The 22,382-nt window shown below is 41.9% G+C and overlaps 1 protein-coding gene across 3 annotated transcripts in view; it reads left to right on the forward strand.

Annotated features, from left to right (window-relative positions):
• Nucleotides 1-22,044, forward strand: part of LOC140216842 (uncharacterized) — a 28,968-nt gene extending 6,924 nt beyond the window's left edge. Inside the window, exons 2-3 of one of the 3 annotated variants that reach the window (XM_072287434.1) lie at nt 5-6,976; nt 11,202-11,425. In XM_072287434.1, the coding sequence (XP_072143535.1) occupies nt 5,821-6,976; nt 11,202-11,335 (1,290 nt within the window). In that variant the 5' untranslated portion in view covers nt 5-5,820 and the 3' untranslated portion in view covers nt 11,336-11,425. Of the gene's footprint in view, nt 1-4 lie in introns of all 3 variants that reach the window. The other 2 variants (XR_011893550.1, XM_072287435.1) reach the window with 2 other exon arrangements.
• Nucleotides 22,045-22,382: the final 338 nt, after the last annotated feature.

Below are 22,382 nucleotides of genomic sequence, written 5' to 3' on the forward strand. Positions count from 1 at the left end.
GGAGCTTTTTTTTTCGCTCTTTATGCGTTGGGAAAGGTTTCTTTTAATACTCTTTCCATACTTTTTCCAAAATTTGTTTTTTTTCACAGCCCTTTCATCTGTAGTTATACTAACTCTACAGATGTACTGGTTCAAGAATGTTCTCTAGTGAATGACTCAATGAAACAACAAACGATACCCAAATATTTGCACTCACAAAGTGCCACTAGTCTTTCATTTAACTTCATCAGTGCACTCCCATTGTACTGGGAAAATTTGGACCTCTTATTTTTTTTTTCCGCTCTTTATGCGTTGGGAAAGATTTTCTTTAATACTATTTCCATCCTTTTTCCAAAATTTTTTTTTCACAGCCCTTTCATCTGTAGTTATACTAACTCTACAGATGTATTAGTTCAAGAATGTTCTCTATTGAATGACTCAATGAAACAACAAACGATACCTAAATATTTGCACTCACAAAGTGACACTAGTCTTTCATTTAACTTCATCAGTGCACTCCCATTCTACTGGGTAAATTTGGAGCTTTTGTTTTTTTCGCTCTTTATGCGTTGGGAAAGGTTTTTTTAATACTCTTTCGATCCTTTTTCCAAAATGTGTTTGTTTTCAAAGCCCTTTCATGCATCTGTAGTTATAGTAACTCTAACTGGTTCAAGAAAGTTCTCTATTGAATGACTCAATGAAACAACAAACGATACCTAAATACTTGCACTCACAAAGTGACCCTAGTCTTTCATTAAACTTCCTCAGTGCACTCCCATTGTACTGGGTAAATTTGGAGCTTTTGTTTTTTTTCGCTCTTTATGCGTTGGGAAAGGTTTCTTTTAATACTCTTTCCATCCTTTTTCCAAATTTTTTTTCAAAGCCCTTTCATCTGTAGTTATACTAACTCTACAGATTTACTGGTTCAAGAATGTTCTCTATTGAATGACTCAATGAAACAACAAACGATACCTAAATATTTGCACTCACAAAGTGACACTAGTCTTTCATTTAACTTCATCAGTGCACTCCCATTGTACTGGGTAAATTTGGAGCTTTTGTTTTTTTTCGCTCGTTATGCGTTGGGAAAGGTTTTTTTTTAATACTCTTCCGATCCTTTTTCCAAAATTTGTTTCTTTTTCAAAGCCTTTTCATCTGTAGTTATACTAACTCTACAGATGTACTGGTTCGAGAATGTTCTCTATTGAATGACTAAATGAAACAACAAACGATAACTAGATATTTGCACTCACAAAGTGACACTAGTCTTTCATTTAACTTCATCAGTGGACTCCCATTGTACTGGGTAAATTTGGAGCTTTAGTTTTTTTTTCGCTCTTTATGCGTTGGGAAAGGTTTTTTTAACTCTTTCCATCCTTTTTCCAAAATTTGTTTTTTTTTTCAAAGCCCTTTCATCTGTAGTTATACCAACTCTACAGATGTACTGTTTCAAGAATGTTCTCTATTGAATGACTCAATGAAACAACAAACGATACCTAAATATTTGCACTCAAAAAGTGACACTAGTCTTTCATTTAACTTCATCAGTGCACTCCCATTGTACTGGGTAAATTAGGACCGTATTTTTCCGCTTTCTATGCGTTCGGAAAGGTTTTTTGGAACACTCTTTCCAGTCTTTTTCCAAAATTTGTTTTTTTTTTCAAAGCCCTTTCATCTGTAGTTATACTAACTGTACAGATGTACTGGTTCAAGAATGTTCTCTATTGAATGACTCAATGAAACGTCAAACGATACCCAAATATTTGCACTCACAATGTGACACTAGTCTTTCAGTTTCAGTTTCAGTTTATTATTCGTTCATAACAATTTGTTACAAAATATGGTATACAGACAAGGGTCCCAAAGTCAGAGACTGCACCGGGACCCTTGGATTAGAAGTTATACAAAAAAAATAAAGCGGAATAGAGAGCAGAGAAACAAATCATGAAATAAGCAAAATATAACTAAGAAACTGAGTGATGACTCACATAAAAGACAAAAGGAAGAGAAAAGATGCACGATCAATGGTAATTCCACAGCTTCTAAATAGCAAAATAACATTGTAGCAAATTAATCAGACAGCAAATAATTCTTGAGTCCATATTCGAAAGAGTACAAGGTAGTTGACAACCTAATGGAATATGGAAGACTGTTCCAAAGTTTAAGCGCGCAAAAAGAGGAAGCCATCTTTCCGTAATTAGTATGACATAAAGGCAACAAGAAATTTCCTTGTGCTGCAAACCTTGTGTTATTGGGATTAAAAAGGAGATCAGAACTAACAAAGTTGTAAGAAACTTGTTGAGTTAGTAATTTGAAAAATAATATAGCTAAATGATAGTTAAACAAATCAGTAACTTGAAGAATGCGGTTTGTACGCAGTTGTGAAGAGGCGTTAGAGAAAAAATGGCTTCGCGTTGTAATGCGGATAGCCTGATTTTGAATGTGCTGAATAGAGGAAAGATGACAATGATAACTATTACCCCAAGAAACGATACCATAAAGGATATGACTATGAATGAAAGCGAAGTACAACGATAATAATGCTTCTTTGGAAAAAAATGCACGTGATTTGAGTAGTGCTCTGATGCCAAATGCTGTTTTTTTTTGTTTGATGTGTGCAATGTGGTTAGTAAACTTAAGGTGGGGATCTAATTTGATGCCGAGGAAAGAAACACAAGTGGAGGCAGGAATGTCATGCCCATTCAGAGTTATGGTCGGAGAGCAAGGTAAATGTCTCTGTGATGACTTAAATAACATGAATTGCGTTTTCGTAGGGTTCATAACTAGAAAATTGGCGTTACACCATTCAGTAATTTTTGACAGATCACTGTTTAGTTTCAATATTAGCGAAAGTAATGATTTATCCGAGAGGGCAACAGTGGTATCGTCGGCGTATAATATAGGTAGGGTATAATTAAGGCAGTCAGGTAAATCATTTATATAAATGCAATATATTAGTGGACCTAAAATCGAGCCCTGGGGCACTCCTTGGTTAATAATTTTGCTTTCAGCGATCGCCCCGCCTGCGTACACTGTTAATTCACGATTAAACAGATAACTTTTTAATAAATTAAGAGCTGGACCAGAAATGCCAACATACTTCAGTTTAGTAAACAAAACTTTGTGGTTTATTGTATCAAAGGCTTTAGTAAAGTCTAAAAAGACCGAGCCAACAAAGTATCCGAGATCAAGTGAATGTCGAATATAATTAGTCAATGCTAGCAAAGCCAAGTTAGTCGAGCTTCCTGAACGAAAACCGAACTGACAGGGTTTCAGCAATCTAAATTTCTTAAGGTAAATGTTAATACGACGAAGTATTAATTTTTCTACAACTTTACTAATTGAAGGTAAAATACATATGGGACGATAGTTCGCGACTTGAGCTTTGTCACCCTTTTTATGAACAGGAATGACTTTAGCTTTTAATAGACTTCTAAGGAATATACCGGTCTTGAACACAAGGTTAATTAAGTTACTGAGAGCATCAGAAATAGACGGAGCAACAAGCTTTAAATGAAATGCGGAAATTCCATCAAAACCAGGACTTGTGTCCTTTAAGTTGAAAATCTCAGTAAGGACTTCTTCAGATGTTACAGGGAACAAAAAGAAAGATTTATCGCATCGGCTCGTATGATAAACAGAAGGAACATGGGCAGTATTATAAATTTCATAAAAGTGATTACTGAACGCACGAGCAATGCTAGGTGGGTCAGTGATAGTAACATTATTGTAGATTACTTTTTCAATGGAACTGCCAGAACGCGGTACATTCAGAAACTCGTTGATAAGTTGCCATTGTTTTTTTGGATGAAACTTATTTTTCAGGAATTCATTTTCGTAATATTGCCTTTTAGATTTCTTCAATAAATTACTCAACATGTTGCAATATTTCTTATAGCGTAATGCTAAATTCACATTGAAAGGCTGAGTTTTAGTCTTCCTATAGATGTTTTCTTTTTTCCTCATGCTCACAAGTAGCCCATTAGTGATCCAAGGATTATGCGGAAATTTAAATTTCTTTTTGCACTTAACAGTGACAGTGTTAGCGTGAACAGCTTTTAAAAGTAAAGAGGAAAATAACTGAAGCGCTTCTTCTGGATTTAGTTTGGTAGCTATAACTGTCCAGTCAATTTTGTCAATTGCATCAACAAAATTTATAATATCAAGACGAGACGTAAGATAACAGGGATCTGACCTAGGAGGGTTAGATTTGAATGTGACGAATACAGGGTAATGATCTGATATGCCTATGTCAATTACACCAGACTCTGGTGAAGGCGAAATATTAGTGAGGGCATGGTCTAAGAGGGAGCTGCTTCCCTGAGTGGAAATCCTGGTGGCCGAAGTTATTAATTGCTCAAGCCCAAAGCCAGAAAAACAGTCCGAATAAGCGCATACAGTATTATTGTCGACATCGAGCAAGTTAATATTTATATCACCTACAATTAGGACAGGCTTGTTTTGTTTGAAGAACTAAGCTAAGATCACGAAGGAAATCAGGTATGGAAGAAGATGGAGAACGGTAAATACAGCCAATAATAATTCCGCCACAATAATTTGGAAAAGACAAGGCATCGGTTTCGATCCAAACAGTTTCGCAGTGAAATAGATCTATGGAAAGGTCCAGTCTACGTTTATATTTAATGTGGGGTGCGACGAAAATCGCGCTACCACCATGTTGATATGCAACACGGTTACAATACTCAGCCTGATAGGCACGGAACCCGTATAAATTGCTATCAGCCGGGCCAAGCCATGTCTCAGTTATGCAGATGAATGAAAAAGTGTGGGAAAGAGAGTCAATGAATGAAGATATGTTATCATGATTCTTACGCAAACTTCGTGCATTGAAGTGAAGCAATGAACAACCAACAGATTTAAGCAGTGACGTAGCTTCAGAAGGTGAAAACAAAGACATGTTTGAGGGAATGATTGGATGCCTAAAACACAGACTAATCGCAAATCAGGTTAAGTGATGACGCTGAGGTCAGACTCAGAGCTTATGAAGAACACTTTGCTATTTTCAGTCTTGCGTGCTTTAATCTGACAGTTGTCTGTCCAAAGGAACTGCCACTTATGCTGCTTCTTTAGAGCAAGAGCTCGGCTGAACAGACGTTTGTTCTCAAATGTGAGGTGCTCATTGACATATATAGGGCTATCATTATTACCAGAGAGCCAATCATGGAGGTTCTCAGGCGCGCCTTTCGAGCCTTACGAAGGAAGTCATTCTTCTTGACACGGGAGCAAAATCGAACGATTAAATTTTTATGGGGTGATTTGCTAGCGACCCGATGAACTGTGTCGATGTCCGCCACATCAATTTGACAGTCAATTGCATCAGCGACAGTGCTCAAAATGGCAGAGCAATCCTCTCCTTGCGTTGACGGGATGCCTTTAATTTCAATGTTGTTCAGCCTGCTGTACTGTTCCATTGATGCATAAAGAGCGAAAAAAAAAAAAAAAAGGTCCAAATTTACCCAGTAGAATGGTGTTTACTTCATCAAAGTATTTAACTTCATCAGTGCACTCCCATTGTACTGGGTAAATTTGGACCTTTTTTTTTTTCGCTCTTTATGCGTTGGGAAAGGTTTTCTTTAATACTATTTCCATCCTTTTCCTAAAATGTGTTTTTTTTTTTCAAAGCACTTTCATCTGTACTTATACTAACTCTACAGATGTACTGGTTCAAGAATGTTCTCTATTGAATGACTCAATGAAACAACAAACGATATCTAAATATTTGCACTCAAAAAGTGACACTAGTCTGGCCGTGGTAACAGGTCTTCTGTCGCCCCACCGGGCTATCGGTATGTACTACCGACTTTGCCATCAGGCGAAACTATGAAGGAGTGTCTGTTCTTACATTGTGACGTTGCCGGGAGACCATACCGCCTCGAAGACTTCCGTGACCCACTGCAAGAACTCGGTGTATTGAAAGACGTGACCGGTACTGGGCCCTTCCAAATGACGCATGTGTGGCTCATCAAGCTACGAACTCCAGAGGTGAAGGAAGTGCTGGTTAGAGCGGGAGGCCTGGAGGTAAAAGGGCGCTTTTGCGCCGTCATTGACCCAGTGCAACAAGACATCACACTCAAAGTGCACTGGGTTCCCTTCCACGTTACCGGGGAAGCATTGAAGAAGGCTTTCGACCACTATGGCGAAGTGAAAGAAGTAAGACAAGAAGATTGGAAGGTGAGGGGCTTCGAACAAGCTGAGTCTACCACGCGTATTGTGCGGATGACGCTCCGAGAGAACTTAACACCGGACGCCCTGCCCCATTGGTTCAAGATATTTGGTGGCTCTGTGCTGGTTGTCGTTCCCGGGAGAGCTCCGATTTGCCTGCGGTGTCGACGCAAAGGACACATTAGAAGGGACTGCAGAGTGCCAAGGTGTTCTGAGTGCCGGGAATTCGGCCATGAAGCACATGATTGCGTACGTACGTATGCAAGAGTTACTGGCAGCACGCAACCCGACGACGAAGGTCTCGAATTGATGGAAGAGGAGGTAACGGAGAAACCGACAGCGTCCTCGGAAACGCCGGTTCAACAGGTGGCAAGTGTCGCAAAAAAGGTGGCAACGCCATCCGCGTCGACACAGGACGCCACAGCAGGAAGAAAGCAAAGAGAAAGAAGAAGGAATGAAGAAGAGAAGACACCGTCTGCGCCCGCAGAAACGGATCACGGGTGTGACGCGTTGAGATGGACGCGGAGCCAGAGACGCCATATGAGACGCCGGATGAGATGGTCACTGAGGAGCCAGCCGTGCCTTCCAAGAGGCACCGAAGCGATGCTCCAGAAGAGGAGACGCCGGCTGACAGTGTTCAGCGCCTGGAGCCGCAGTGGATGGTGGTCCGGTCGACCCGGGCCAAGAAAGGGAAGTCCGCCCCACCGCAACGGTCAGCGTCGCTCACCCGAGAAGGGCAGGCGACGCAATGACCAACGCGACTGGTGTCGCGGGTGCCCGTTGAAGCTGTCGTGCCGACAGGGACGCTCAGTTGGTGAGGGTTGCTATTTGCTGGGGGCCTTACTGTTGTTTTGCTCTCGCTCTTTGAAATGGCTATGTCGTTAGCTCCATTGCGCGTGGGAACCCTCAACGTTAGAGGTTTTAGGGCGAGGCGGCGGCAGCGTCAGCTCCGACGCGTAATGTTGGAAGAAGATTTAGATATATTGGCGATTCAAGAGACTAAAATAGAGAGTGAGAGTCAGACTGATAGTATGGTTGCACAGTTTAGTGACCGCTATACTGTATGCGTTAGTCATGCTGTTGGCACAACGGCCGGTTGCTGTATGTTTATTAAGAAAGGTGTGGGTATAGTTGAGGAAACAGTTATAAGTTGTCAGGGTGGTCGATTCGTGCTGTGCAATTTTGTATATTGCGACATAAAATACCGAATATTATGTGTGTATGCACCAACTAAAGTGAATGACCGGCTAAGTTTCTTTCAAGAAATATCGCCCTATCTGAATACAGACAGATGTTTGATAGTGTTAGGAGATTTCAATTGCGTTTTGAGCTCGGACGATCGTTCGAGTGATGGATACTGGGCTGATAAGAGCGTTGTCTTTCTGAGGGGGGCCATTAGAAGAGCTCTGTTGGAAGACATTGCACATTACGCGAAAGGAGGCAATAATCGGCATTATACTCATTTTCAAGGCAATAGCCATGCAAGGTTAGACAGAGCTTATCTTTCGCAAGAAATCGCCACAATGTGCGATGACTACAAGGTGCTGAACATAACATTTAGCGACCATTGTTTAGTAGCCTTCACGATAGGGAAAAAGATCACCGCAAAACCTAAAATGAAATGGGAAACATGGAAATTAAACGCGAAACTCTTAAAGGACGACCAATTTCTAGAAAGTGTACGCACAGAAATTGCCAAAGCAAATAATGACTGTGAAAAAGGATGGGGTGAGCGATGGGAGCGATTTAAAGAAGTCGTAAAAATGAATACCATAGAGCGAGCAGTAGAAATGCGTTTTAAAGAGCGCCAAGAGGAAAATAACCTTAAAAAAATGCTTCAGGAATTTGTGGATGCCGAAACTGCAGCGCCAGGCACCTTTATGGAAGAAATAAGGGAAACAAAGAGTAAAATTGAGGCTATCGACACGGAAAAATACCGTGGCGCACTTATTCGCGCACGAATGGGAAAGATCTTGGCTGATGAAATGCCAACAAAGCGTGCATTGGGAACTGAGAAAAAGTATGCGAAGAGAAACGAAATAGTTGAGATTGAATACAAAGGGAAAATATCTAGAGATGCCGAAGAAATCAATTATGCGTTTACGGAGTATTACAGGGAGCTCTTCAAGTGTAGAATACCGAGCAAGGCTGGGTATGAAAGCCATTTTCTAACCACTCTACCTAGGTTAGACGCCGAAGAAACAGACAGATTATCAGAAGTTATCACAGCAAAGGAGATCGAAACGGCCATTGAAGACCTTAACCCTGGAAAATCGCCAGGACCTGATGGCCTAACAGCAGTTTTTTACAAAGCCTTTTGCTCGAAGATAGCCATCTTATTAGAGCGTGTTTTTATGGAGGCGTATCAAAAAGGTCGTTTGCCACCGTCCTTTAAAAGGGCGTATACAGTCTTGATACCAAAAAGCGATGACGCAAATAAACTTAACAAAGTAACAGGCTACAGGCCAATTACGCTGACAAACGTAGATTATAAAGTTTTAATGAAGATATTTGCGCGGAGACTACAAGGGGTTATTGGTGCTATAGTAGGACCGCATCAGACCTGCGGGATAAGAGGGAGGTCTATATTTACTAATATCCATGTGGCTTGCAGCATTCTTGAAACTTGTGATGCAGATTTTAGGAAAGTCGCTATGTTACAAATTGATCTAGAAAAGGCGTTTGACAGAGTATGTCACAATCTCCTGTTTACAGTTCTTGGCTATGTCGGTGTTGGATCACGAATAACAGAGGGAAATATGGCATACAGTAATTGTACAACTAACCTCATTGTCAACCATAAGCTAACTGAAAGGATTGAAGTGCGTTCTTCTGTTCGTCAGGGGTGCCCCCTGTCACCTCTTTTGTTCGCAATATATCTAGAGGCTCTCTGTAAAAGAATTATTGATAGTCCGGACGTGCGAGGATTCAGCCTAGAAGGATGTGAGGTACGTTTATTAGCTTACGCTGATGATGTTGTTTTCTGTGACGATAAGGAGAGTGTTCGAGCTACCATGACAATTATGCGTGAGTTTTGTGACATGACGGACAGCAATATAAACCTGAATAAGTGTGTCGGCTTGTGGCACGACCGGCGGCAAACAACGCCGCGTGTTTTTGAAGGTATGCAGTGGAACCTCACGCCTGGGATTTACCTTGGTGTACCATTAGGCACACATCGAGACACTAAAGACTTATGGAATGGCAAAGTCCAGGAATTAAAAGCTCAAACTGATAAGTGGGCCGGACGTGACCTCTCTATATTTGCAGAATCTATCTGCAGCTATCTGCAGAATCTTCTTGGTGAGCAAGCTGTGGTATCTCATGCAAGTCCTGAGTTGTTCCCGATTCAACCTCAAGAAATTCCATAGAGTATTTGCTGTTTTTGTGTGGCAGTCTGAATATGAAAGAACAAGCAGGAACAACTTGTTTCGCAAGTTGGGTCAGTGGGGGCTTGTCATTACCAAATTTATACTTAAAGCAACTGATTTCTAGATTTTTGTTCTTACGAGACACGACAAATCCTTTCTTACGAACAGTTATTCAAGTCCGATTGAGCAATGTCTTACCTAACTTTGTTGTCTCGATGAGGGAGGGTGGGTGTTACGCAACGAGTAAATTTTTACGTGAGGTGGTCGTAGCATTTAGATTTTTAAACCACCACTTTTCCATAGAATATTTGGCTGCAGTCAGTCGTAAGCGGATAAGATCAGATTTAATAGATATTATGTTCCCAGAACCATTATATCGATTAATGTACCGCGAAGGCCAAGGGAAAGATGTCCTAAAACGTGTGAAACGAATGATTGTACCAGGGGGAGTGAAAACATTCTTTTTTAAACTACATACTAATACCTTGCCTGTAAAAACATGGCTAGAAGAAAGAGGGGACTATATTTACCATGGGGGACTAACTGTTTGATTTGCAAGAAACCAGAAACTATAGAACACGTTTTTCTGGACTGTTGGAGTGCGGTCTTCTTTTGGGATATTATGCAAAGAACTATTAAAAAAAAATTGCCGTTCACAGCGCATGGTATCCGTTACCTATCCACAGTGCAAGACAGTACACCTTATGACATGTTCTTTCTTCTCGGCCTTCACAGTATCTGGAGAAACCGCATGGCTGTAAGGAATTGTGATATAAATGTGAGAACAGTAAACTCGTATTTTGCTGAGAATATCAGTAAACTGCGGGAAGTTTTTCAGAAGTTAGCGTATGACGATGATCTGCTGTCATTGATGGATGCCCTTGCCAAAATCAAAGTTTTGTAATCTCAACCGCAAGCTTCAAGCGCAGCGGTGGGGAAGTGAATATTGTCAGATGGTGGGAGCAGTATGTATTGATGTATTTGTTGATTGTCTGGAAATGAAAAAAAATGCAGCGGTGGCGTAGAGGTAGAACACCCGCCTCGCGTGCAGGAGGTCCGTGCATGGTTCGAATCCCGGTGCCGCGCAATTTTCCACCGGATTAAAAAAAAAAAAAATCCGCGTGTTGATAAAAATTGCTTAAACAGGCCTGGAGTGTGGCCTGATCCCGGTGACCAGAACCGGCAACGCACTCCCTCACCAGAGCAGGATTGGCCACCCTGGTGCAGTACTTGGCCACAACCTCCTATATGAACACAACATATTATCATAGCAGCTTTTAAAGTCAAGAGGGCGGGTAATAGGAGTGTCGGGATGAGGGATGCGAGGAGGAAAGCGGAGGAGGTCAAAAGAGTCTAGTGCGATGACCATGGCCACGAAATGGTGCCAGAGTCGCCTAGCTGGAGGTCCGCCTGCAGCGGCTGCTCTGAATCTCGCCCACGCGCTCGCCTCTCGCGACCTCCAGGTTTTTATTTATTTATTTGTAAGTACACCACAGCTTCCAGTAGGAACATTGAGTGATGGGGGAGGAAGTACAACAAGATTACATAAAGCATAAACAGGAACAAATGAATGTTGTCAATGACTATAAAAATTCTGTACTACACTTAACACACAACTTTACAAGAAGTGAGTGTACAAATTCTCGGCGGAATGTTTCACTGTTACAGATGAAAACAAGGCTGTCGGAAAGATCATTCCAGAGTGCAATGGTTTGTGGCAACGCCGAAGAATTAAAGGCTTTGGTTCTAACAAACTTTCGCTTCAGGCTGAGATGATTACGAAGACGCCTAGAAGTGCGTAGTGGAATTACAAGGGACAACTTGTGTTGTCTTGCACCATGAATGTATTTGTGTATCAGAAATAACAGTGTGATTGTTCTATGAGTACATAATGCTTGAACGGATAAGTCTGCTTTAATACGAGTGACACTCGAGCACTGGTCGCAGTTGGATGAAATAAACCTGGCGACTCTGTTTTGTACTGCTTCTAACATTGAAATTAGGTAATCTTGATGAGGTGACCAGATTGACGAGGCTGCGGACGGATGAAGGTTACATAAGCTAGTTTGCATGTGCTAGCAGGTGAGTGACGTAGGTTTTGACGTAAATAACCTAGTGTTTGTGATACCTTAGCGCATATGCTGATGATATGGTTTTCCATGATTAGACGTGACTTATACGACTGCGCTCGTGCCACTGGTTGTTTATTAAGTAGGAAAAGTTTGAATTTGATTGTTTACGAGAAAATGAAACTATTTTGCACTTTGACAAGTTGAGAGCCATTAGCCAATTACAACATGAGGAACGGATTTCGTTAAGGTCATTTTGAAGGCAGATGTGGTCCTCAGGACTTTTAATAGTTGCATATATAATGCAATCGTTGACAAATAGTCGCTTGCACGAGAAATGTTAGAGGGTAAGTCATTAATAAAAATTAGAAAAAGCAAAGCACGCAAAACACTTCCTTGCGGCATGCCAGAAGTCACATCAGAAAGAGAAGAACAATTTAAGACTTGACTGCCTACGAAATGTCCAAAAAATTTGAAGCCAAGAGCAGCTAATTTTGAAATGAGCCGAGAGTGGTCAACACAATGAAATGCTTTAGAGTAATCTAGAAAGATACAATCAGTGTGAAGGTTATTATCCATGTTAAAATTCAAGTCAGATGTGAATTCAAATAGCTGTGTGTCGCATGAAAATGATTTTCTGGATCCATGCAGATATTAAAGAAGTTTTTAGACTTGAGGTGGTTAAAAATATTAGATGCATTTATATGTTCAAGCAGTTTGCGACAGATGCAAGTTAGTGAGATAGGGTAGTAATTTCCAAACACTGGAACTATTTTGCCAACCTTCCAGTCATTCGGGAGCAGTCCTAATGATAACGATTGCATGGACAAGGTATGAGATGGACAAGGTATATTTTAGTATCTTGGAATTTGTTATCTATGCCTGTGGAAGATGATACCTTGAAATTAGTTTTGCCATCCCTTCTGCTGTAATGTTAATAGAAAATCGCGATCAGGGACAATGGGCACATGGGAATGATCTGAATGGTGAATACCGATGTAAAGAACCTGCTAAACTCAAATGCAGATTGTTGATCAGACATCACTGTCTGGTCATCATTAAGGAGCGTTGTGGGTGAGACGATCACGGGCAGTTGTTCGCCAAAACATTTCGTGTCGATCTTAAGGGAGGGTAGAACATGTGAGTAATACTTGCTTTTAGCGCAGTAATTCTTGAGGTAATCTTTGTAACAAACCCACGCAGGACAGCTCAAACTTTTTGCTCGTTTATACAGTAATATTTTTCGGTTACATAAAGTACGAGGATGCTTGTTAAACCAGAGTTTAGACATGAGTTATTGTAATTAAGGGAGCATACTTATCAACTAACGCTAAAAGAGTGTCTTAAAGAGCACCAAGTTTTCATTAATTTAACAACAGGAAAAAGAGAGCAGGAATGTATCACTACAAAACATAGCTAGATCAGTGTTCATATCAACATAGTTAGCCTTATTATAATCACGAATTTGTTTGACAGCTATGCTTGCAAATGGCAACGAAATATTAACCTGTAAATGCAGTAACTTATGATCACTGAAACCTTCCAGACGAGAAATGGGGTTTACTGTTTCGGGCACATTAGTCAATAACAGATTGAGGACATTCGAGCCTTGTGTGGGCTCGGGCACTACCTGAAATAGGCTAAAATCTAATGCTAAGTTAATGAACTCGGTCGAAGTTCGATTGGTAGAAGGCAGCTGGGCCTGACCGATATCCGGCAGATTAGTCACCGAAAGCACGAATGTTATTAGCGAGGCAGTCGCCCCACACTTTGCTCTGTCTGCAATGTGCCTCACAAGACAGATTGTCCGTGCTAGCCAATATATCGCGAAATGAAAACGCATATAAAGCTGCGCTCAAATTTCATAATATTGCAACTGTGAGTGATTTTTTTTAATCAGCTGATTTGTTATTGCCTTTGCCCACACACAGACGCACACATGCATATGTGCATGTGTACATACGTACACATATGCATGTATGAAATAATTCAGCGGCAATTTAGTGTTAGATGTGAGAGAAATTCATTAGCATTACGTCACACCTCTTTGAGGTCCCGGATCCATGATTTAAACCGCATCCAGTACACTGCAAAGTGTTGTTCAGGAGCTCAATCGACACACGTCCTGCATCTTCGAAGAGCAGAGTGCAACTTGCGGTGGTCTGGAGCAGACCACCACCATCCCTTGCACGCATGCAGGTGCTCTTCTAGGCTCTCCCTCCTAAGACCACACGACCGGCTTCCCACAACACAGATTTTTTTACACTTTGGCGCTCCAACATATTAATAAAGACTACTCCGAAATTCACAGGAGATAAATTCTGTTGACGCATGTGAGCATGGGTGCCTTAGCAACTGGTCACTACTGTATGGTGCAGTCATAGGTTACAATAGGGCACTCACAGAGCAGGCAATAATGACCTCTCCATAACTGGCTTCCCAAGTACAAAACCTGGTGACATGCGCTCAGGCATCCCTAGGAGGAAAGGCAAGTCAGGCAATATAACCATGCCCGCCATATTGCCGCTTGATCTATGGTTCCTAGAGATGAACTTTTGCAAATGGCCATCAGCATGTATAAGCCGGAGTCGTGACAGAAAAACAGCAGAAGAAACAGGTCGAGACGAGACAGCACTTGGCACTGACTACCAACTGGTGCATTTATTTTGCAACCACGATATATACACTGAATAAATGTCGAGAGAGCACTAGATAACCAACTGAAAACCATGCCTGTATGTAGAGCACCCATTCGCTCAGTTCAGGACATTCCCAACATCTTTGCCAGTCACGGCAGCTGATGGTGAGCCAACACATGAAGGCCCCTTGCAGTGCATGGGGAATGTCTCGTGAATCTCGTGTCCCATTTCTCACGCTGTTTTCTGGCCGTAAAGCCGTGCTAATGAAGTCATTTTCAAACTCTTTTGAATATGAGTACGACACACGGGACACATTAATCTGAACTTGCTTTATAGTGAGCAAACTGCTGAGCAAAAAAATTAAATTGTGGGGTTTTATGTGCCAAAACCACTTTCTGATTATGAGGCATGCCATAGTGGAGGGCTCCGGAAATTTCGATCACCTGGGGCTCTTTAACGTGCACCAGATCTAAGTGCACGGGTGTTCTTGCATTTTGCCCCCATCGAAATGCGACCGCCGTGGCCGGGATTCGATCCCGCGACCTCGTGCTAAGCAGCCGAACACCATAGCCACTGAGCAACCATGGCGGGTTGCAGAACAACTTTAAACAATCCAGTTTAAATGCATGCACTGTGCTGAATTGCACCCACTGGAGAACACAAAAACCTGCAAAGAAGGTGATGTCCTTATATACTGAGAATTTACAATAAATTCAGCGCACCCAAAGCAAACAGGGTGCTGAGTCAGCATATGGACCAGCAAAGCTTTTTAAATGCCACTACTGTACATCTCGCTCGTACAGAGGCAATCTGCCCAATTTGTGAGGGCTTCATAAAACAACATACTCTGCATAAAATATTTTGCAGTCTTGCCCAAATTTGAAGCACTGTCAGCAAAATCTACTGATTTACGAAGCACTGCATTAGTGGCTTTTTTTTTTTGTCATGTTCCGATGACGTATTACAAGAACAGCCTGTTTTAACTGCTTATTAGTTCTGTTGCCAAGGTATTCCACTGCTATCACAGTGTTCAATTCCTGGCCACAGCAGCTACATCCCACGAGGGTTGAAACACAGCAACCCTCACACACCATGCTTTGGCTGAACTATACGTTGATGTACCCCAAGTTCAACTCTGCCGCTTGCTCTCCTGCTTTGATTTGTAAACACTCCACTTATATTGCAATTATAATATTTCACTTATTTCCTTGCTACTTGTAACCTTGCTGTACCTTCAGACTGTATAATAATCGCCCCCTATATCAACCTTGCATTAGGTATTGAACTTATAGGGTATTGAACTAAATCAATAAACAAACATTAATTCAGGGGTTGTACTTTATAACAATTAGTTTCTTGATTCTATTTATTTGTTGTGCCAAGTGGGTGAGGGGTGCGGCTTCATATGAACGAATTGCAAAAGACAAATAGGGAGAGAAAATAAAAATCCTTGCAGGGGTGACAGCATCTTCTGTCACCCCTGTATTACTGTGGGACATCGATTAAACTTGCTTTGTTTCAGTCGCTCAAATGTTGCCACTAGTCTCACTTGGCTTCTAATTCTCTGCTGGTTTACATTTCATACACCACAGTATGAGACACCATAGTGTAATGGGTAGTGTGGACTCCAAGAATGTGAATGCTTGATGACATGGTGTTTCATGTCACATGTTGCCATGTACTATGTGAAAAGCTTAGTGGTCTAAGAGGATCCTTTCAGAAATACTGTCAAAGTGCATCAATTTCATAATTTTGGACAGAATTGGCACTTATACAGGACAGTGGGAGGCTCAAATGCTGAAGCCATCTGGAAGCCCATACAGGTTCTAGTCCACCATTAGTGCAAACAGCTACTGTGAACTAGGAAATGGCTCAGCGACGTTCGTGTGTTATGCACTGTCAAGGCACAGCACAATGTGGATTTTTTAAAATACAGTGCAATCCATTTGAATGAAACTTGAAACAACGGAAAAATGCGTTTTGTTTACGTGAAGTTTCATTTAAGTGAAGGAAACAAAAATCGCCAAGAATTTTTATTCCAGAAGCACCTTAGAGTCTTCATATTACTGTGGTGAAAAATAAGCGACATCACACTGTATCAAATATGCTAGCTTCCTTTGAACGAGGTTGTGTTCTCATGTGAAATAATGAATAATTCTGCGCAGTCCTCACGTTCAATACAGCACTGCAATACTTGCCATCTGGTCCGAAACAGTAGTATATGTCTTCATCAGCAGAATCTTAGTACTCGCCACAAACTTCAATGTTTTCAACTGCTTCCTTAGAGTGAGCAGGCATAACAAGGGCATCATCCGAAGTCTTTTAATCCTGGTGGTTTGAGCCCCGACTGCATGGTATTGCCTACTCTGTAGAGTGCTTTCTTTCTACTCTGGGATCACTGCTTGCTTAGCAAAGTCTTCAGGAGGCAAACGCCGTTGCAACTTTGACATCTTTAATTTAGATTAACTTTTCCGCAACTGCCCGATAGATAGGATTTCATGCATTATTTATAGCATTGCCATTTTCCACGTTTGTCGGACTTCTGTTACACACCGATGACGTAGGTTGTAGTTTCAGTAAAAGTTTTGCGTTTATCCGGAGCTCCCAAAGGGATAGGTATCCTTTAACCCAAGTTTCCTAACATTGTGCCTGTGGGCGGCCATCGTTTAGTTTAAGCGAGTTTATTTTATGCAGAGCCCAACACACGCACGCACGCACACTAACAAGCTTGCATTTTCAAGCTATTTTTTGTAACTACGCCACAGTTGCTATGCACAAGCAAATGGATAACACTTTCTTAAAACCTGGGGTTATACGCGCCAAAATCGCGATATGATTGTAAGGGATACAATTTCGACCATCTGGGGTTCTTTAATGTGCACCCAATGCACGGTACATGGGCGTTTCTGCAATTCGCCCCCATTTAAATGCGGCCGATTCAACTTGCACTGGACGCTGACAAGCGCCAACCTTTTCCTGTTGCACTCGTCTAATGCAGAGTATCAAAGGCTGGTATGCATCGATTGTGACACACGCTCGATTTCCTTCCAAGAGTGGCACACACACCCACTATGCAGGTTGTTTAATGCATGGATGGCAAAGCCCATCTTGCCAACTTGGGCTCGCCAATCGGTCGTGTCCCACGTGGGTCCCGCTTGCAAACAGACCATCCTGTGGACCACACAGATCTAGCGTTCCTGTACATATAGAGCCATACATGCAGACACACAGGCATGTTGCTGCCTGCAAGCTGCACACTTGTTTACATTGTGGAGCCTCTTAGCATTGTCCTGGTTTGCAGAAGTTATTTGAGTGGCACTGGAATTCTCCCAATGTTTTCCAGGAGTTCTCGGAATCATTTAAGATTATGTAGAAATGTCCAAAGGTATCCATGAGTCAGGAGCTGTGAAGTTCTGCATGTGGAATCCAAGTCATTGGAATCAGCTGACTTATGATTCACCAGCACAGAAAAGAGGGAAGGGAAAGTGTGCTTTTGCCTGTATCACTTTATACCGGGTCAATCAATCAATCAATAAGTTTACCCCAGTTTTCTTACAAAGCGAGGTGGCAAGAGAAACTCCTGCTACAGGTTTCTGTTCCTCACTACTTGCAACATAAAAGTGTGTTTCCGAGAGTGAAAGAAGCCCGTGAGTACACATGAAATTGCCATGCAACTGGCCACTCGAGGCACTTTGTGTGTATCCGCAGGCTTCTTCAGCTGGGGTTCTTTAACCCTGTCAGGCACCAACTATTTCTGTTGATTAAAACCATACTTTCACCACATTCCTCACATCTTCAGTATCATAAAAAGCATACAGCTGCAAAATAGAATAAGAATTTTCAATTCTTTAGCGAGTTTTGTCAAGTTCAATTTTTAGCAAAAAAGAGCAAAGGAGAAGCAATACTTGGAGTTGACACAGTAATACATAAGATTGACACAGACAATGACTTGCAAAAGTTGGCTTAATGGCTCGTTTGCAGTCATTCGGACAATGGGATGCTCATGTTCAGGATACCATTACTGAAGGATCATTCATGCAAGAAATAAGCATACTGCACACTGACATTCAGAGCACAGCAAAAACTCGGATCAGTTATGTACTAATACTTAGTGGGCAGGCTAGATACAACCATCACTGATGTGATCATACTAACCGAACACAGAATCATCCAGACAGACTTTAGTAAGACATGGATGGACATTGCAGGTACGCGTTATGCCAGGAAGACCACAGAGGAGGAGGAGTATTTGCTTGTGAAAAACGAGCGGTTGTCTAGTACGATTGAAGTTAACTATGTTTATGATGAAGTAATTGTAGTTTCTTTTACAAAACGGGAACTCATATTTACATATGAGGCCATCATATTTACATTTACAGGCCATCAAACAAATAACAGCACATTCCTCGAGGAACTGAACACCTTGTTCAAATGGTATATGAATGAAAAACGGCTGATGCTCATGAGTGACTGCAACACCAAACATGAATATTTGTTCGAAACAGAACAGCGCGGTGTTCACGTGGACAAGCAGGGAGAAACGACACGGACGAGCACTGTCCCCATGAAAAGCACACAGTTCTGTTTTGAATATGTCTTACCAACTCGCCCCAAACGTCCGTGTTAATGAATACTTGAGGACTAGAATAACTAAAACATGCATTGGCTTTATCACCATGAGACTGGAAAAGCAACAGTACAGGTCTGGTGCGATAACTAATAAATAGGCAGTAATTGAGGTCAGTGTTGAATTGACACAGACAAGAAAGATGATGGGACACGCGCTGTAATCTTTCTTGTCCGTGTCAATTCAGTGCTCTGACCTCAATTACTGCAATGGACGAACTAGTACAATAATCTGTACTCCTGTATTAAATTGGCAAATCATTAGTTTAGTGGCAGTAGTTTTGTCAAAAATCAACAACAATGACATGTATGAAAGCCCTACAAAGTGACAGCTTCTTGACAGCAAAAAACCGACAGCCTAATAGGGAGCACTAAGTTGAGCTCCTTGTTAGCTTTAGATTACATTAGTGCATATAATAAAAAGGTTAAAATATTTCAGGATACATATGAGCAATCGACTAGATCTGCAACCTTGAAACAAAGAAAGCCTCAAAATAAATGGGCCTATGCTACCTAAAAGATAAAGCTTAGAAGAGGTGTAGGAAACACCCAGAAGATGGTGACATACGTCAAGAGTTTCGTCTATTACAAAACCGTCATAGCTAAAATACAATAGGTTAAAAAACTATTTTTTAAATCAGTTTTCTTTGAAGAGAATGAAGGAAGGAAAATGTGGAAGATAGCAAATTACCTAATGGGAAGAGTAAAGCAAAACAGCATTGACGATGCAATAAAAGGAATTTTGCTGGTCACGATACACAGGTAACGATACTGACACGTATACATGTATATATTTCTCAGGTGAGCGCTTTTCACCATCTAAAAAATCATATCGCTCAGAGCGGGACGCACCTGCACTTATCGGAAGTTTCTCTAACGTTATCGACAGTTCTTGCTGCCAAGTGTGGTCACCAAAGCTTGTGTAATCTGATTGCATGTGCGATGCGAATTGTGTAGAACTTCCTGGAAGACACGCGGGCACCAGCGATTACTCTGGAACATTCAATGACTCATGTATAAAAGCTGACGCGCTTCAACCGCTCATCAGATTTTCGCCGATCACAGATTGTGTTCGCCGCTATTGTTGTGCTTTAAGTGTAGCCCGTTTTCGTGGGCACAGGCTTCCCCAATACAAGTTTCATCTTTCACAGTACAATTGCTACTGTGTTCTTTACCGTTACTACCACATGACATCTGGTGGAAGTGCTTTGCAATCATGTACCGGATGCCCCCACAAAGCTGTGACCCAAGCCCGGACGTGGAAGACAACACCAACATAGCCAAGAATCAGCGAGGTAGCCGCAGGTTGCAAGGACTGCCCCCAGAGCATGGACTTTTGCGTGAGACGACCAGGAAGATTGTCGCCAAGTCAACCGCAATGGCAGCCCCGGCATCCCCATTGTGCTGCAGCAGCCCAGGGAGCCACCAACCTTCCGTGGATCATCGTCTGAAGACTGAAACCTGGCTGGAGACCTATGAACGAATCGCAACTTTCAACAACTTGGACTCTGATGAGGAACTGCGGCATGTATACTTCGCCTTAGAAAACTCCGCCAGAACGTGGTTTGAGAACCAGGAGTCTACCCTGACAACATGGGACCTGTTCTGTAGCGGCTTCCTGCGGACATTTACGAGCGTCGTGCGCAAGGAAAGGGCCGAAGCTATGCTGGAAGCCCGAGCACAACTACCCAACGAGACCATAGTGATCTTCACCAAGGAGATGATGCGCCTGTTCCACCATGCTGACACAATGCCCGAGGAGAAGAAAATTCGGTTCCTCGTGCGTGGGGTAATGCAAGAGCTCTTTGCCGGATTGATACTTAATCGGCCCAAGACTGTTGCCAAATTTATTTCCAAGGACAACTATTCAGAAGGCTCTCGATATGCGGACAAGGCAATGTAATAGTCATTGCTGACCGCAAGCTATACTGACGTTCAAGCACTCGGCAGCGACGACCTGCGGGAGACCATCATGAGTGGTCATTCGTGAGGAACAGCAGAATCTCTTTCCAAGGTCGCAGCCTCAAGTGGCCTCAATCGCCGACATTGTCAAAGAAGAGGTTCAGCGATCGCTTGTTCCTAAGGTGCAACCTCAATCAGCACAGTAGTCCCAGTCAGAAGCAATGACCTATGCCGCTATCACCCGCTGTTAAGGTCCCCTTCCGCAACTGCGTCAGGGCCCTGGCGTGGTTTGACTTTTATACAGACTGCAACAAAACCAAGAAAAGTAACAGAAGAACGACTACAGCCCTCTATGCACATGCACGCACACTCCCTATCTTCCAAGCACATCGCAGGTAATTTCCAGAGTATTACGCGTCACATGAAGCCGCGTAATCTGCCGGGCTACAATAACATTCAGCTCGGGGACTTGCGCTTCCATTTTACCAAGTTGAAGGCAGTTGTCCTAAAAATACCAAACGGGATATTAGGAACCAGGGTCATACCAACAAAACTAAAAGTATCAATTGTGCCACTAGTTATTAAAAGTGGCAGGAAGGATGACTGAGAAGTACATACTGATTTTAATATTGTGCACCATTTCTCAAATCATGGAAAAACATAGCATATGCAATGGAATCATTTTGTGAAAATTTTGCTTTAAAGAATTGCACACATTACAGATTTGATGGCAATGCAATCGAGAACAATCTCTTTACTCTAGCTTGCTTTTTTTTTTTACCTTACAAGGGCGTCTGACATGGCAGATCATGGCCTAGTGTTGCACAAGCTAAGTGTTCCAGGGCTTTGAGGCCATTTAACAGATTCTTCATTAATTATTTTAACAGGTCGCAGTGCGTAAAAATTTATGAAAAGCATAGCACATTAAAAGCCATCAAAAATGGAGCACCACAAGGAAGTATACTGGGCCTAGCACTTTTTAATATTAAGTAACCGACCTCAGCCCAATAAGTTTAACATCAAAGTTTTTCACTATGCCGACGATATGGAACTTATTCTTGACATCACAGACTGCCATGAGGACTGCAAAATATTTCAACTAGACATACATAAACTTGTAGATGGTTCCAAAAACATTAAATTTTTCTGAATCCTTGAAAAACAGAGTATGAGCTTTAGAAACCGTCCCACAGGTTGTTCCACCCGAAGGAAGAATTATTTCCTGCACACGTCTCTCGCTGTCATCCTTGCAGTTGGACACCACTGCAGTGCAAACTGCAGTTGCATGTCTGTAAAATGATGCGGATTGTGGCAGCTGTCACATATAACCTCCAGGGGAGTTCTCCGATGAAATTGAGATTTAGCAAATATAGAGCTTCAGTTGAACCAACTTTATTGTATGGAATAGTAACTTCTTTTGCTCCTGCTCAAAGTACATTAGAAATGATAAATAGAATAATAAAGATTGTAAACAGCATTACTTACATTACACGTTTATAAGAAGTAGACACTAACAGAAGTATTACAAGTTAGGAATTTTTCAAGTAAGAGCTTTTCCGTTTTCTGGTTTTGACACGACACTGCAAGTGCCCGTTGATAAACTCCAACACCAA

This window comes from Dermacentor andersoni, chromosome 3, assembly GCF_023375885.2.
Source record: "Dermacentor andersoni chromosome 3, qqDerAnde1_hic_scaffold, whole genome shotgun sequence".
Lineage (NCBI taxonomy): Eukaryota > Metazoa > Arthropoda > Arachnida > Ixodida > Ixodidae > Dermacentor > Dermacentor andersoni.